The sequence below is a fragment of the Lactuca sativa genome, chromosome 3, assembly GCF_002870075.4.
Source record: "Lactuca sativa cultivar Salinas chromosome 3, Lsat_Salinas_v11, whole genome shotgun sequence".
NCBI classification, from domain to species: Eukaryota; Viridiplantae; Streptophyta; class Magnoliopsida; order Asterales; family Asteraceae; genus Lactuca; species Lactuca sativa.
This window is the reverse complement of record NC_056625.2, coordinates 76344558-76363103: the sequence shown is the minus strand read 5'-3', so window position 1 is coordinate 76363103 and position 18546 is coordinate 76344558. Positions and strand designations below refer to the sequence as shown.

At 32.5% G+C, this 18546-nt stretch overlaps 3 protein-coding genes across 3 annotated transcripts; all 3 read left to right on the top strand.

The window, feature by feature from the left end:
• Positions 1 to 95: 95 nt before the first annotated feature.
• Positions 96 to 770, top strand: LOC111912604 (uncharacterized). The gene has a single exon (XM_023908350.1). It carries the CDS (start codon positions 96 to 98, stop codon positions 768 to 770), a length of 675 nt encoding a protein of 224 aa, XP_023764118.1.
• Positions 771 to 872: 102 nt separating this feature from the next.
• On the top strand, positions 873 to 1340 carry LOC111912603 (uncharacterized). The gene has a single exon (XM_023908349.1). The coding sequence runs from the start codon at positions 873 to 875 to the stop codon at positions 1338 to 1340; it is 468 nt and encodes a 155-aa protein (XP_023764117.1).
• A 12196-nt stretch (positions 1341 to 13536) lies between these two features.
• Positions 13537 to 14387, top strand: LOC111912565 (kirola). The gene is made up of 2 exons (XM_023908298.3): positions 13537 to 13779; positions 13914 to 14387. The coding sequence occupies exons 1-2, from the start codon at positions 13578 to 13580 to the stop codon at positions 14180 to 14182; spliced, it is 471 nt and encodes a 156-aa protein (XP_023764066.1). The 5' UTR covers positions 13537 to 13577; the 3' UTR covers positions 14183 to 14387.
• Positions 14388 to 18546: the final 4159 nt, after the last annotated feature.

Here is an 18546-nt window from a genome sequence, read left to right as displayed (position 1 = left end):
ACTAATTATAAATAAAACTTCTATTATACCAAAATTTACACTTCATTCTATTCTCTAAAACCACAAAACACATACACATGGATTCCACAATACATATGGAATTTTTAAAAAGTGTTGACTCGGATGACGACGTAGAATTCGTCGAGACATTGTTCAATGTTATGCAACACATTCACGACGAAGAAAGTTCGAATGTAGCTCGTACAAGGGCGGTCGTCAATCGTGATCGTCAAGCCGTACACGACTTATTAGTACGTGATTACTTTGCCGATAATTGTCTTTATTATGACGACTCCTTCGAACGTCATTTCCGTTTGAATAAGGCTATACTTTTACGTATTAGTAATACTTTAGAATCTCGTTATGATTTTTTCAAACAAAAACCCGACGCTAAAGAAAGAATGGGTTTTAGTAGTATACAAAAATGTGCGGCTGCGCTTAGGTATTTGAGATACGGTATAGCATTCGATGCATCTGACGAATACTTGAAAGTATCCGAGAGGACGGCAGTTGAATGTGTAGATTGGTTTTCTGCATGTGTTTATGAGGTTTTTCATGAAGAATATTTGCGCAAACCTACTCACCGTGATATCGAGAGATTATATCCGGCTCATGAGGAGAGGCATGGATTTCCGGGTATGCTTGGCAGTCTAGATTGTACGCATGTGGCTTGGGAAAAATGTCCAAATGCATGGCGTGGTCAGTTCACTCGAAGAGATATAGGTGAACCAACTGTCATCCTAGAAGCTGTTGCATCTCAAGATTTGTAGATATGGCATGCCTTTTTTGGAGTAACGGGGTCTAACAACGACCTTAATGTTCTTGGCCAGTCTTCACTTTTCAACGATATTTGGACCGACAAAGCACCTGATATGACGTTCACGGTGAACGGGCACGCATACAAATACGGTTACTACCTTGGTGATGGGATATACCCGGATTATTCTACATTGATGAAGGGATACTCGGTTCCTCGAAGTGAAAAGGCAAAGTTGTTTACAAAAAAACAAGAATCGACGAGAAAGGATATCGAGAGGGCATTTGGAGTCCTTAAGCAGACATGGCATGTAGTGAAATATGCTACACGACTCTGGGATAAAGAAATAATTAAAAGAATGGTCCTAGCATGTATTATAATGCATAATATGATTATTGAAGATGAAGGTCGAGCGATTTACACATATGATCCGAACGACGCTGTCGTTCCAATTAATGAGTTCGTACCTAGAACGAACGCGTTTTTAAAGCGAGTTGTTGAAATTCATAACAGTGAAACGTGTTTCAATCTTCGAGAATATGTCGCAGAACATTTGTACCAACGTATCATGAACGACGATTAGATTTTTTATATGTATGTTTGTTTATTTTTTTAATTAATGTAATGTTTTTTTCTAGATTAACTAAGTAATATAGTTTGAAGTTGTAGTTTTATTTTTATAATTAATGAAAAACTAGTTTTAAAAAAATGAATGCTTTTTAATTATAAAAAATGTAATTTTTATTGTATTTTTGAATTAAAAAAATATAATTTTATTGTATTTTTGAATAAAAAAAATAAAAATAATGATGTAGAGTGGTGTGTTAATGGTAGATATCCCATGTTAGTGGTAGTGTAATGTGGTGTTGATGTGTCACTCACCACATATGTGGTATGTAGTGAGTATAACGGATGGTCTAACAAAGACACAATTTTTTCTAAATAGAAAAAAAATTGTAACTAATTCGGTTATAAAGGTTTACCAAGCGAGAAATACATTTATGACTTAAAAAATTCAGCTATAAATGACTTATTAAGGTAATTAACTTTTCAGTATGTTCACATTTAGGTAACTATCTTTTTTTTATACATCTAGGTAACAAAATTGTTAGAAGTGTTCACATATAACCATTATGACTTGCTATAGCAGGTTAAATCCTAGATTTGAACATTTTCAACAAGTTCGTTACCTAGATGTGTACAAAAAAAATAGTTACCTAAATATAAAGTAAAAATAAATTACACAAATAGTCCTTATGATCTGAGAGAATTTGTGTTTTTGGTCTCTAACTTATTTTTTTTAACTCGGATGGTCCCAATGTTTATTTTTGTTACGCGTTTGGTCCCTGTCTTATCTAAAAAGACTAGTGTGTCCTTATTAATTTATTTTTTAATTACTTTTCTTATTTATGTATCTATTTTTTATATATTAAAAAAAATTAATAGACCTTACATATCTGTATCTCCTCACCATAAACCTTAAACCACATTTGAGAAATTTAATTCAGATGGTCCCTACTGTTTATTTTTGTTGCGCGTTTGGTCCATGTCTTACCTAAAAAGACTATTGTGGCCTCATTAATTTATTTTTAATTAATTTTCTTGTTTATGTATTTATTTCTTATATATTTAAAAAAATTAATAGACCCCACATATCTGTATCTCCTCATCGTAAATCTGAAACCACATTTAAGAAATTTAATTTGGGTCTTAACGGTCACCATCCTATCTCTCATCCTCCCCAACTTCTATTTTTTTCCTTCTTTAGTAACATTGACGTCTTCACCATCCTTCTTTTTTTGGTACTTCAACTCTGGCGAACGAACACCATAACCTACTGTCTCTTCATTTTTAGTGGGTTGTGGTTTTGATTTAGCAGAGTTGAAGGACCGAAAAAAAAGGACGATGAAGACGTCGATATCACTAAAGATGGAAAATAAATAAAAGATGAGGATGATGAGATATGTGATTGTGAGGAGATACATATATGTGAGGTCAAGTAATTTTTCTTAAATATATAAAGAATAAATACATAAATAAGAAAATTAATTAAAAAATAATAATAAGGGTACAATAGTATTTTTAGGTACGACAAAGACCAATCTTGTAACAAAATTAAACAGTAAGGATCATCCGAGTTAAAAAAATAAATTAATTAAAAAAATAAACAGTATGGATCATCCGATGAGATACAAATATGTGGGGTCTATTAATTTTTTTTAAATATGTAAAAAATAAATATATAAATAAGAAAATTAATTAAAAAATAAATTAATAAGGGCACACTAGTCTTTTTAGGTAAGACAATAACTAAACGCGCCACAAAAATAAACAGTAGGGACCATTCAAGTTAAAAAATAAGTTAGGGACCAAAAACATAAATTCTCCCAAAACACAGGGACTATTCGTGTAATTTAATATTTGGGTAGCTATTTTTTTTACACATTTAGGTAACGAACTTGTTGAAAACTTTTATATTTAGGATTTAACCTGTTATAGCAGGTCATAATGGTCATATGTGAATACTTCCAACAAGTTTGTTATCTAGATGTGTATATAAAAAATAGTTACCCAGATGTGGACATATAGAAAAGTTAATTACCTTAATAAATCATTTTCCCTAAAATTTATTACAAACACTTTTTCTAATTTATAAACTACGATCCATCATTAATCAGCATGCTTCGTAACAACAAATCTTAAACACTAATATTCATTCATCAAAAAAATTCATAAATATTAAAAAAACAATAATGTAGAATTTTGACATTATCATGGAAATTTTAATTCTAGCTATTTGAGAGGGTACTTGGTCCATTTTAAAGGTGTATTGATGTTGTGGGGTTTGGAATGAATCTGACATCGACTATTATGTTGTTTGGTCCGACACTTAATGATGACCCGCAAGAGGGATTTTAAGAACATTGTTGGCAAATAAGATCAATATAAGTTATATTAGACATAAATTTTTGCAACATCTAAAATTCTTCCAACATGCTTTCATTGATCTTTTGAAACAAGGATTCAAATAACACATGAGAGAGTCGATGAATCTTTGCTGGAATAAAAAAATTGGATTGTAATGAATTAATGTGTCTACCCAAGAAGAACCACTAGAAATGGAAATTAGAGGTGGTGGACGAAAGGTAGTCTGGTAGTAATTCTAGAGGATTTAAGCATAGGTATCAGGTATGTGTCATCATGTCTTGGTAAAGAGATAATTCACACATGGTTAATCAATAATTTCGAGTCAATGTTATATCCACACAATCAATAAGCGTGGTATGGGGTACAATACGATACATTGCATGGGGAAGCAAACACCTTAATAAACAACATAGCAAAGAAAGTGAATTACACTCATAATTGCATTGAAAACGACACGTTTGTAAATTATCCTCACAAAGATCGTAATATGTTAGCTAGAGCATACTAGAGTTCAATTTTTCTTGAATTTTGTGATCGTCGTACGGGGGTATCAGCGAGAAGTTCGCAATGTAGACATTTTCACTTTATAATCCCAACTAAACATTTTATGGTGGTTCATTCATTTTCTTTTTCTTTTTAATGACTTTATCAATATTTATATAAATCAATTAACGAATGATGACATTGATAAGAAATGGTAAAATCCAAAGATGTCATTGTCGTGTTTGAAGTTTTATTATTTACATCATAAACTCCCTTGAACCTTGACGTAAGGTTATTCAGGTGTGTTCGAATTTTAGGGTTTATGTAACAAATATCTTACATGGACTCATATTTTTCTATTTATTTTAGTTATGTAGTATTTTTGGAAAGAATATATATATATATATATATATATATATATATATATATATATATATATATATATATATATATATATATAGAGAGAGAGAGAGAGAGAGAGAGAGAGAGAGAGAGAGAGAGAGTTAGGTTCATGTGAGACGGCCTAATTTTGTGAGACTGTGAGACGCATTTTTTTTTTATTTTTTTAGTTAATTCAAGTTCCGAAAATAATATTTAAAAAAAGAATTTTTGGATTTTTCCATTTATTTTACATTTTAAAATTATTTTTTAGAATATGTACAGTGTAATATTCTATTAGAATATTTCATGTATTTTTCAAAAAAAGAAAATAATATTTAAAAAAAGAATTTTTAGATTTTTCCATTTATTTTGCATTTTAAAATTATTTTTTAGAATATGTACAGTGTAATATTCTATTAGAATATTTCACGTATTTTTTTAAAAAAAACGGGATTTTATTTTATTTTATTTTATTTTTTATTTTATTTTTTTAGTTAATTCAAGCTTTGAAAATAATATTTAAAAAAAGAATTTTTGGATTTTTCCATTTATTTTTTTTGCATTTTAAAATTATTTTTAGATTTGGTCTCACGGTCTCACAAAATTAGAATGGTCTCAAATGAACTTGAACCTCTCTCTCTCTCTCTCTCTCTATATATATATATATATATATATATATATATATATATATATATATATATATATATATATATATATATATATATATATATATATATATATACTTACGTTTTTTTGTGGTTTGTCTTTTATTGTAAATATCTTCATGGTGTTGTAATTTTAAGTTTAGACCATTCTTAACATTCTACTTAGCATATTTCATGTTTTCATAAAATTATAGCATTGTAAAAGTACATTGCTTCTCATATTTATACAATCTTATACCAAATAACTTTTATGTATGTCACTTTTTTAGCCAAAGGGCAAAAATGTCAAATTCCTATAATAAACAAAAGATAAAACAATTATTATATCTTTGACATAGAAAATTACAAATATGCCCTTTTTTATTAATGTTGCCATTTGTTTTCATTATTTGTTTTTTGTTCGTCGTATGTGTACTTAAAAATGCCTAATAACTATTTAAAAATACATCGATAAACCCAAGCACAAAGTACCCGTGCAAGTTCAAGATTGAACATATTTTTTTCATTTACCAGAAACAACAATGTACTTTTTCTAATGTGCAATTAGCATAATTGTTCAAGCAACTAACATGCATGCCATGTAAAACTATAACTACTTGCAATAAGAAAAACCAATAAATACTTCCATCACCTAATAAAATACATAAATTTATTTGGAAAATAATACATTAATTAAATTATATTAACAACTTTTTTTTTGAAAATAAGAAAATCAAAGTGTATGAAAGATTACGAAAGAGACTTTGAAAGGAGCATTATCTATTCTAAAACTAATTCGTGTAGTCTCTTAACAGTATTAAACAATAAATGATTTAAAAAAATTTACTTAGTGATAACCACTCCTTAAGTGCTTTCTAAGTTTGTAACCATGCAATGATTTTCCATAATAGAAGAAAGACACAGGTGTAGCATTTTTAAACACCGGATGATGAAAAAAAATCACCTTTTGATGATAGCTACAACAAAACTCAAACTCAACCTGTGGTATAATAAGATAACATAAATTGTTCCTGCTCACAGTGCAAGGGCATTTTCATCAATATCATTTTGTATTTTAAAAAAGCATAATAGGACAAATTGTTATTACTCAATTTCAAGATTTTTCCTTCATACATTACATTCTTATACACCCAAAATCTGAAATTTGTAAGTGGAATCTTAATCATATATCTGTACAATTACCATGTCAATTTAATTTGGAAGGTACCTAATTCAAACAAATACTCACATTGTTTGAAATTCAAAATTTCAAGCAAATTGACAGGTGCCTAATTATGTCTTCAATCTTAAAGTATTTCGAGTTATTCCTTACTACCACTTCAGTTTTCGCTAACATCTTCAAAGACAACGTCATTTCTACAAAAAAATTATAGGTAAAATTATCTTCCAACTAATGTATGTTCTGTTAAAAAAAACTTAGATTAACAAAGATTTAGATAATTTCTTACCGAACATTTTCCCGTCTTCAACCCCCAATGTTTTGTTTCTTCATTCTCTGAGTTCTACATCGGATATTAATCAACATAAGTTTCTCTTTAGTTCAAATTTCTTCTATGATTGTATATCCGTATCTGCCTTCATCGATAACAATGGAGAAAATTCCATACCCTTTCTGAAATGAATACAGGGGCGATGTTTCAGCTACTGGCGGAGAGTCCGCTGGTGATCTTGGATAGGAGAGTAAAGACTTTGAGGAACAAGGTAGTGAACTTGGTCAAAGTTTAGTGGCAGCACCATAGAGGCTTGGAGTGGACTTAGGAGCCGGAGTTTGAGATACGTGAACAGTATCCAGAGCTGTTTATGGAGGATGACTTCGAGGGCGAAGTCTGATTCTAGTGGGGGAGAATTGTAACATCCTAAAAGAGTTATATCTTCTTTTGGCCTTAATCTTTTATGTGTATGTCAATACTAGTCCTTATTGTGAAAAGGTGGCATCTGAGTACACGGGGAGTACACATGTGTACGTGCAGTGTACTCATGCATTTGCATGGACGCGGAGGCCACCTAGTATGCTGGGCGTACTAGGCTCAGAATGAAACCCTAATATCTTCTTTTGTCCTTATTTAAAGAACATTATGGCTTCATTTCTAGCCACCATTATCAGCCTCCAACCTCCTCCAAAGTACCCTAATCTCGTTCCCATAGCTTGTGTGAGTGCTTTTCACTCATTTGAGTGTTCTTGTGAAGCTTTTGGTGGAGAAAGAACCTTGAAGGAAGGATAGCTTGTACTTCTAGCTCTTAGATCTGAGTTCTACTTCACTTTGTGCATCTTCTAGAGGTATCAAGTCCAAAACTTGTTCATTGTTTGTTCTATTTCTTGTTTTGGGTCCTTTTTAGGGTTTTAGGTCCCATGTTTGGAACTTTGTGAGTTGGGTGAACTCCAAAGCTATTCTTCTGTCCTTTTAGGTGTATTAGAGTGTTCTAGTCCATAAAACTTAGTGTTTGGACATCTTAATCTCTTCATGCATGAGTTGTATGGTCTTTTGTATATGGAAATGATTTTGAAAAACAATTATTGAAAGACTATGTTTAATTATTAAAATGAGGTTTCCTCAAAAATGATGAATTTTTCGAATTTGAAAATTTCTTGTCATGAGATGTGTGATTTTGAGTTCGTGACAAAAACTTAGTTTCTCGATTTTGTATTTTCGAAACATCAGCATGTGAAGTTGATTGAGACAGATGCCTTTTAGATAGAGCAGGATTTTTCTTTATGATTGATCTTGATGAAGACATTGTCTTAACCTGTTCTGACGTTTGCTTTTCTGTTCTTTTGTTTTGCAAATCATTTTGTTGCTTTCGAGACTCAATAGTTTGCCAAAAGATTTTCTTTCTTGCCTGTCTCTTTGGAGCTCCATTTTCTTTCGAAAACTTGTCAATTTGATCTTTAAATTCTTTTGAATTTATTTTCACATTTTGTGATTTGACTTCCATTTGCATTTCAACTTCTTTCAAAATTGTTGATTTTTCAACCCATGTTCTTTGAGGTTTTGTCTTTGAAAAATGTATGAATTCTTAGTTAAATTATTTTCGACAATACTTTAATTCGAGAAAAAACCATTTTGTGAAGTTTGCTTATTATGTTCATTGACTAAATTGTTAAATTCAGGTTTGATGTTTTCAACATTTCTAGAAGTAACAAATACTTGATTCGGAAAAATGACATCATCTGTGCACTTGAAATTGGGATACACAACCGTATTTATTTCGAGTTAATGAACACCTTTTTCTTTCATCACTTTGTCGAAATTTTCTATTCTACCATACACCTGATCAACAACAATTCTTGATTTTTCACATTCTTTCGAAACATCTTTTGTTGTGTTTGTGTCTTTCGAATTTTCGTCATCACTTTCGTTATCATCACTACTGTCAGTTTGACTATCTCTGACACTAATATGATCAAAATCACAAACTTTTGAACTGGTGGCTTGATCAGTGTCAGTCTTAGCTAACAAATCATTATATTTTTCTTTTCTTTTACTCAAACATGTGACATTAATGACAGACAACTGAGAACAATCGACATCTTCAATTCACTGATTTCGTTAAAATTGTTAGAATTATCTTCAATATCAGCAAAATTAGATTGATTGTCAGATTTCGAATTCTTAGTTCTTTTCAAAATTTGAAATTGTTCGTTTTTGGTTAAGGTGTCATTCACAATGTCAACTAATTCATTAGAATCCAGACATTCATCAATTTTGACAATTCCATATGCATATCAATTATCTGGAACATTATCAAAATCTGAAATATTCTTCTCGCAATCATAAGAAGTTTCATCTACTTTTTGCCTTTCGAAAACTAAGAATGGTATAAACTTCCTATGTGTTCTCTACTAATGTCACACGAATGATGTAATTCAGTTAATTTTCCATAGAGCCTCTTAACAGTATTACAATAGATGTTTCCCTGTTTCAATAGAATCTTCTTATCGGTGCTAAGATTATCCCTATCTATCATAATATTTGTTATCTATAGCTCTAAACAATCTATCATAGATTTCTTTGTTTCCGGGATTCTCTGAGTTTCTAGCAACTGAGTATTAGCTTTCTTAGCTTCATTGCTAGCAAAAATAACAAGATTATTCACATAAGTAACAGAAGCATCAAACTTAGTTAATACAAAATTATATGCAGATGAAGGAATGTTAAAAGATTGAAGTAGAGAATGTACCTTTGCAGTCATTGGTGTATTATCTCTCGACTTCAAAATGAAGCACCTACCTATAACATTCTATTCTTCGACATCCTCGTACCTTACATACATGTCCCCATGGGTTGGATTTCTCATCTCTTCATCATCTCCTGATGACCATATCTGATACGTTCCCTCATCTTTATCTTCTCCTCTAGCCACAAGTGAAAGATTTTTCGACTTTTTCCTGACTTCCTCCATCTTCTCAGAATAATAGGCCTCATCCTTCACTTTGTTCTTCCTATTCTTTCTTTCTCAGCATACAATCATTTTCCATGTGGTTTGCTCCATGAAAATAATGACAATCTATACCCGAGTCACCCTTCAGCTTCTTCTCTTGTTTCGAATCCTCAGCTTTTACCTCTTTCTTCTCAAATCTCTTCTCCTCACCAACTTTCCCAGAATAACTTCCCTTCGATTCACCAGACTTCATCATCGCACTAAATGGCTTCTTGTAAAACTTCTTCACCTTGTTATTGGAGTAAAATGCAACAACTTCATCGGTTGAGTTGAAGATAAGACCTTCTTCATCCGAACCTTCATTCTCAACAACTTCCTTCTCACTTTCTCTACTACTGACCTTTATACAAGAGCTAATGGACCACCTAAACTGATCCTTGACTCTTCTTCCATTTCGTTCACTTCAGTTTCATGAGTTTTTAGCTGGTTGTAAACATCATTCAAGGTAGAAAAATCGAAGCCATGTTGTGTCTTAATCATCAAGCTTACATTCCTCCATTCTTTTCGAAGACCCATCATAAAAGTAATGTTGTATTCCATGTTAGTCCTTTTGATTCCATACCTTGTGTACTTGTAGATAAGCTCGTTCAGACAATCATAATGTATTTCAATTGTTTCTCCATCTTGCTGCTTGAATTCTCTTCATTCAATCAGACATTGTTTCACAGAACTGATTTTGGTCTTCTCACTCCCCTGGTACTTTTCCTTCAACGTATTCTAGATCTCTTTTAAAGTTATGCAAGTGCGTACATGATTATACACCATAGGAGGAAGAGCACCACGAAGCTCTCTCATGCATTTCTTCTCATACTTCTTAAACCTTTCATTTTGTTCAGTAACACTTGGAGTTGATGAAGAAGTACCTATGCTTTAATAGAGGAAGGTGGAATTACATCATTTGTAATGCATTTACATAGCTCTTCATCTATGCCATTCAAGTAATCCTCCATTCGATTAGCCCACTGATCGTAATACTCCGGAATCACCATTGGAATCTTCGTAGATGATACAAGGAGATGAGAATACTATGTCATCATGTTCATGTTGAAATTCGCCATGGATGTACGGATGAATTTTCAGAAAAACTTCAGAAATTTGAGAATTAATGGATGAATTGAACAGAAAGAATAAGAAGATCACTCGATTGTACAAACTCGTTGCAGAATCAAATCACAACTAAAGATCTAGGATGATTTTCAGTATCAAATGTGCGGAAATTTTTGAATCCAAGATGAGATTCAAACTACGATTGATACAAAATGAAAATTAGATCATTGCAGTATGATTCCTGCTCTGATCAGTTGTAGAAGCGAGTTAATCGAGTATGAATGTAATCAGAGCAATCAAAGTAGTATGAACATGAAGAGTAAATAAGATCTTGTTTATAACTCAATTATACTTTCAATACACAGAGAGTATTAGACAGAAAGAACTTGAAAAGTTCTATCTTACCCTGAGTACAACTCCTATTTATAGGAGAATCAGAAAGTATACAAAAAATACTAAGGACTAAACATCATGACTTCGAAACTATTATGCCTTAGTAAATAGATAAGATGACTTTCGAAACTGACTAAAATAACTTCGACACATTACAACATATTTGACACTAACAATTATGAAGGTATAAAGAAATTTTTTTTATTCGGTTTTGGAAAATAGGGAATGTCACATGAGCAACCAAGAACAAATTGTAGATTTCATCACAAAGTATTTGGCTAGAGTCAAGTTTGAAGAAATGTGAGAACAATTAGGATATAGAACATAACCAATTTTGGATTAAAGAGGAAAATGTTGGAACAACCCAAAAGTTTCAAACCATTTTGAATCATTCGTTTTTTAGTATTAGTCTTTAGAGCATCCATAGTAGAGAGTTTAATGTGATAGTTGAATGAGGTGACAAACCTAGTTGTCATTCAATAGATGAAACTCTATCATGGTGAGATGTCACATTAAAATTCAATGAATTCGGAGTTCAGTGGTGATTAAACTTTTGATGATTTTTTTTCTAATACTTAAATAATTATTTAAATATGTTCTATTGAATTTTTTAGAGTGCAATTCATTATACAAAAAATTAATAGAGTTATATGAAACATATAATGATGATGCGACAATCCAACTCAATTAATTAGTAGAGATAACATAGAAGTTAGTATGGGTTTTCATGTTGTCTATAAGCAAGAGTTTTTTGTTTGTTTGTTTGTTTTTTGGTAAATTGGTAGACTTAGCAATGAAACGAGTTTTGACCGTGATCAACTCCAAACCCATACAAAGTTATAGGGTTTGGATCATATTTTATGATTCGTTTACACATTAATGACTCATACCCATTAACTCTTTTATTTAAAAGGTCGGGTATAGATCACTATTGATCCGCTTTGTTTATGACCTGTCCCATCTAAAATTTTAAATATAAATTTATTATTTATAAGTTATATATTTATCACTGATACATTACTATGTACAATACTTGAGGAGTTCGACCGTTCCATTTCCACTTCCCAGTTCTTATAGGTTGAATTCCATTCGACTCCCAATACAAATAAATATGGGGAACTAGTATTACAGTCGTAGTCGATAACCAAGAACAAGAACAAAAGGCTTAGATCTATATCGTTTCGTAGAAGGATTTTCTAACATCGACGTTCCACAATCAAGTTTATTTTCTAAAATTGCAATTATATGTGCTGTAATGCATAATTATAGTTTAATCTTAATATTTTAAATGGTTCGGGAAAAAGAGTTGAAAATTCGTTGATCCGGTAGACAAGGGTATACGTTTAATTATTCAAAACCCTGCGAGTTATAGATCGAATTTGGATCAACATTTGAAAACTGCATGGAAAATCAACACGTGTTCATACCATTTGCATTTGATACGTTTGGTTTCCTTGCGTCGGATGCGGTAGAGCTTCTTAATAGAGTACAACGGATCATGCATAACAATGTTATATCCCCTAGATCTTCGGATATAGTCTTTAAAAGAATTAACTTTACCATACAAAAAGGCTTAGCGGCGCAGCTTGTTGCTCGTTTGCCATCTCACTCATTGTACGATAATAATTAATTGCATAATGGATTTAAATCAAGGCCGATCCGCTCCAAATATGCTCTATTGCCAGGTCTATAAATACCACAAACCTAGGTAGATTATAAAAATGGACACAATAGTACAGGGAATCATGAGCGAAGAAAAAACACTTCAGAAAAACTAATGCTAAGGGACAATCCCCAAAACAACTATCTAGACAACTAGGAAGAGAAAAGAAATAAGAAATTCCTACAACTAAAGCCTAACTAAAATATTGCAATAGCATCAACCCTGGCCAGGGACCAATCTGTCTTTTCTTTGGATGATTACGAATGAGTTGAGTTCATTTAAGAACCCAGCAGAACATGTTGCCCCAAAATATTCTCCATTTTCCTGTCATCCTCTGCTTTCTCCCGTTTCTCTTTGTTTGCTGTTCCTGTAGGTAGAAGCACAAGGTTCTTGACATACACTTTTGGACTAATAGACGATATAAATTCATTCATTTACATACATGTTTGAAGTGTTTATTAGAAACTAAAGATGCGAAAGCTATACCAATTAACATAGTTTTCTTTGTGATTTTCTTAATAATATAAGACTACGACGATTAACATGTGCATGTTCAATTAGTCGTTAATTACATAATTAAACCTCGTAATTTTCTTAACAAAAATGTGAGTGTTAACATGTTCATGTTCAGATAGACATGAATCACATGATTAAACTGGAGTTTTGAAATCTTTCGAGTATATAATATTTTATAAACACAATATAGACGGTGATTAAATTACTGGTGGTGGGGAAGGGGAGGATATCTATAAATTGGTAAATGTACGAGCAAGTAGTTATCATCTTTGTGTTGTTCAAGTTTCACACACACACACACACAATGGAACAAGGAGGGAAGTCACTTAGTGGTAAAAGGGTTGCTAAGGTGAAGATCAAGTCTGATGGTGATGTTTTTCATGAGTTATGGAAGTCACTCCAACTCCAAATTCCCAGCTTGACCCCGACAACCTTCAAAAATTGTCAAACTTTGGGAGGTCAAGTTGGAATCGTTGGCTGTGTTCTCGTATGGAACTATTTCCTTGGTAATGCAAACATATATTTTCTAATATATCTCCACCTTTTATTATGAGCTGTTAACAAGAAACATGAAGCAAAATATTGGATATATACCAATCTTTACTTGAAATCAATGTTTTGGATGATTTCGTTGCTGTAGATGGAAAAGACTGTTTAGCGAAGACTCAAATCGTTGACATCGACTCAGAAAAGAAGTCTATCACCTATAAGCTACTTGATGGGGATCTGGCGAACTTATATGAGACCTTGGTTGTGAATATTCGTGTAGAGGCTGACGGCTTAGAAAACCTTGTAACATGGACAGCCGAGTATGAGAAGCTGAGCCCTGATGTTCCAGACCCGGATACACTTATGGACTTCTACAGAAAGGCTACCAAAGAAATAGAGACTCGCCTGCTTCAAAACTAAGTATGTCTGTTTCAAAGTCATGATATACCGTATGAATACTTTGGAACTAAATAATTAATTTAGTGTGCATGTTTTGCTACCATATTGTAGAAAAACTTTTTTATTATGTTACGTCTTTTTTTGTTTTTGTTGCATGTTATATGTAAAATAGAAGGCAATATAATTGACATATTTTAACATAATAGACTAATTGGCGCTTAAGACCTTTTCGAGAACATAATAATTAATGAAATTGCTTTTAATTTGGGGTAAAACATAGTTGCATCCTTGTACAAACAACTTGGTTGCATATTTACAAAGATATATTTGGGAGTGTTTAATATCACAAGTAGTTGGTGTGCAACAAAACCGAAAAACCGAGCCGAACCGGTCGATCTGAAACCGAAACTGTCAAAAACAAAAACCGAAAAATCCCGGATATCAACGGGTCGGTTTTGGTTTGGATATTTAGGTATCCACGGATAACCGAACCGAACCATTTGATCTGTTAGCCTAATGTCCCAAACAAAAATCAAGATGGACAATTCCAGGTTGGCAGTTCTACACTTCGTCATGTTTTCTTGTATTTTTTTATTATTATACTTATTATACCAACTATAACGTATGTTATTTGAACTTCATTATGTTTTTTTTTTTTTTTTTTTTTTTTAAATTCTTGGACTTACTAATTTTCAGAAAGAAATCGTTGGAACGCAGTTTGTAGTTTTGATTGAATTTGATTTTTTTTTATATTTAGTGTACCTGTAAACCGAACCATGTTTATCCACCTTTATACGGTTCAACTCGGTTCAATTTTTTTGCGAATTCGGTTTGGTTTCGGTTAATGCACATGAGATACCCGCCCCGTAGATACCATTCATAATTCTATTAATAACCAAACTGAATCGTCCCGTTAACACCGTTAAGTAGCATCAATATTAGATGGTACTAAATTTTTTTATAAAAAAAACGACATTGTTTCTAATTGAAAATATGATAATATTACTCTTTTTAATTTGTTATCATACGAGAACTAATGAAGTTTGATAGGTTAAAATGTGGTCCAAGATAAAGAGATTGTTTTGCACACAACTTTTAGGTGTTTAAAAATTTTAAGAAAAAGCTTTCGAAAAAAATAATTCTTTTGGTAGTAAGATTATATATATATATATATATATATATATATATATATATATATATATATATATATATATATATATATATATATATATATATATATATATATATATATATATATATATATATATATATATATATATATATAGGTTTGGCTAAAACAAAAAGTTCATATCTAAAAAACTAATTCAAGTAGCTTTTAACAAATAGCTCTTTTATAATTTTATTTTACAAATTGAGTTAAGGTGCTCTGTCCATATGTGATTTTTGATTGTTTGCTTCGAACAATATTTAATAGAATACTTTACATGCTTCTCCGTACAAAAATGGTCCACGATGGAATTCCAAATTCCTTGATCTATACCATGGGGTGAGCCCTCACTCCGGACTAGGGATGAGATTTAGAACCGGAAAATCGGACCGAAATCGGAACCGAACCGGAACCGGACTCGTTAGAATCGGAATATATAGAACCGGGTCCGGTTCCGGGTTTAAAAATTGGCTTTATCCGGGTTTGGGTCCATTGGGTCCGGGTAAACCGGGTCTAAAATTCAGAACCGGTTTTTGGAACTGAAACCACTTTTAGGGCCGGAACCACTTTTTGTGAAACGTTTACAAGATGCATATCTTATTCGTTTCAACTCCAATTGACATACGGCTTTTTCCAACATGTAGTTTAGAGTTTGTACATGATTTTAGACTACAAATTTGTCATTTTTAGTTTTATATTCATTGACTTACAGTCCACAAAAGTTGAGATACCAAAGCTGAAAGTTTTTAGTTTTTTAGTTTTTTTGTATTCGGTGAAAGTTTTAAAACATGCATATCTAATTCGTTTGAAGTCGGATTGACATGTGGTTTTTTCCAACTTCTAGTTACAGTTTGTACATGAGTTTAGACTATAATTTTGTCATTTTTGGTTTAACATTCAATGATTTACAGTCCTCCGAAGTCGGGATATCAAAACTGAAAATTTTCAACTTTTCAGCTATTTGTTTTTGTACTTTGTATTATGTGAAAATATTAACACAAGTATATCTCATTCGTTTAAATTCGGATTGACATGCGGGGTTTTCCAGAGTGTATTTTAGAGTTTGTACATGATTTTAGACTCTAATTTTGTTAATTGTGGTTTCGTATTCAATAAGTTACAGCCCCCCAAAGTCGGGATATTAATATGAAAATTTTCAAAGTTCAACCCACTTAGTAGTAAGTAATTACCAAAAAATTCTGGTTTTTTCAGGTTTTCCGGGTCTAAACCCACTTTATCCGGTTCCAACCTACCCACTTTGATGTTTCCGGGTTTTCCGGTTCTAGACCCACCTTACCCGGAACCATACCCGGAACCGGTTCCTATATACCGGTCTGGTTTCCGGTTCTATAAAATTCTGTTAACCGGTTCCGGGTTTTCCGGGTCCGGGTCCATCCGGTCCGGGTTTGGACCCACTTTCATCCCTACTCCGGACGACATTTTCATACCCTCCCTATTTTACTTAAAATGTTTTGTTTTTGCTTTTGTTTTTTGTTTTTTTTTTTTCTTTGCATCACTTTTGCCCCCCCCCCCCCCCCACCCCCAACAATGGAGCCGCAAGATCATCCTTAACCGCTTGAAAATAAAAATAGACTTAAATAAATAATTTACTTGAATACGCTGGAATAATGCATTTTGTTCGACGTCGGAAGGTTATTAGGGTTTGTTTGTACATCTGGAATTGCCAACTTAGGTTACTGGAAGGTTATTAGGGTTTGTTTGTACATCCAGCAGCAAAAACAACGCGTATGCGATCGCATGTTTCAAAGTTGCGAACGCATGTTTTGAGAAAACGCGTCACAAGCCTTTTTAATGAAGTAGGATGCTATTTTGGCACTTTTTGGGATACCTGCGATCTCATAGAGGGAAGTTGCGATCGCATGTTCATACATTTCGATCGCATGTTTCGAGTTTTCACTTCCAAATGAATTTTTGGAACTAAAAAACCTCGAATCTAAGTTGCGATCATATAAAGGCTCCATGTGATTGCATGGACCAGAGTTGCGATTGCTTGTTTTTCCTAAGACGTCCAAAATTTCGTCTACTTTTCATATCATTTGGAATCTTGTCAATCAGAGTTACGGTTCATGAGATATGGTTAAAATACTGACAGGGGGTCAAAGCTGTCTGCAATATCCTTTAACTTTAAATTACAGATTCTATCTGCGTGTGATCAATTCGATCGAATGTTTCTTGACCAAAGCATCTTGCAAGCATTCCTCAACATACTCCATAAGTTCCAAGCTCCATTTTAAGCTCCAAACGCGCATCCAATTGCTCCCAAAGCACTGCTCCACTCAAACTATCTGGAAATTGACATAAAACATGAGTAGTACAAGAATTCTAACGAAATATATGAGCTAAACATTATTTAAATAAATGACATGCAAATGTACAAAATATGATGTTAAATGAGAATAAAAACTACCGTATAAGATGCATAAATGGCATCTAACAATATACTTGTTATATTTATATTTGGTGGTGAAGGGGTGTGAAAGATAAAATAGTGGTGTGAGGTCACGACTAAAATTATATTATTGTACTATCGAGACTAGTCATCTAGCAGAGTGTAAATGAAAACCACTGACTATTTTAGACAATATTGTGGTACACTAGAAGACTTGTAATCTTTATGTGTTAATGAACCGTACTTATCAAGCGAAAAGGATTGTGTATTCATTCGGATACTCTATCCTCTTCATGGTTGCCTTTATTGACTTGTACTGCTAATGAATCCCCAAAGCAGTATCGTCTACTCATTTCTTATTGTGATCCATCAGGTTAGATATCAAGGGATCATTGGTATAGAATCAACAGGTGAGACGGGCTGGGTAACTAGGAGTAAAGGGTACCATACCTTATAGTGTAACATCTCGAAAATCAAGGGTAAAAATTGCATTTTTATTATAATCAAAACACTAATGTAGCTTTATCCAAACATTTAAAAGCATTTCAAAATAAAATAATTATCAGAGTTCATTCCCATAATCACATATTGCGGAAAACACGGGTGCATACGCTGTGATCAAGCCGGGCCCTTCCCTTTCGAACCGGAAGTACCTGAAACCATAAACAACAAATTATAAGTACAAATCTTAGTGAGTTACCCAAATACCACATACCAAACATATCAAATGATCCATCCATATCATACATATCCTATCAATCAATAAAAGTGCTATGTGCCAACCATAGTCATGCCATTATGCCACGA

Excerpts from the sequence above, each read along its gene's own strand:
- LOC111912565 (XM_023908298.3), top strand. The coding sequence starts at position 13,578 with ATGGAACAAGGAGGGAAGTCACTTAGTGGTAAAAGGGTTGCTAAGGTG. Across the intron at positions 13,780-13,913 it reads CGTATGGAACTATTTCCTTG|ATGGAAAAGACTGTTTAGCG; the intron begins GTAATGCAAACA and ends TCGTTGCTGTAG.
- LOC111912603 (XM_023908349.1), top strand. The coding sequence starts at position 873 with ATGACGTTCACGGTGAACGGGCACGCATACAAATACGGTTACTACCTT.
- LOC111912604 (XM_023908350.1), top strand. The coding sequence starts at position 96 with ATGGAATTTTTAAAAAGTGTTGACTCGGATGACGACGTAGAATTCGTC.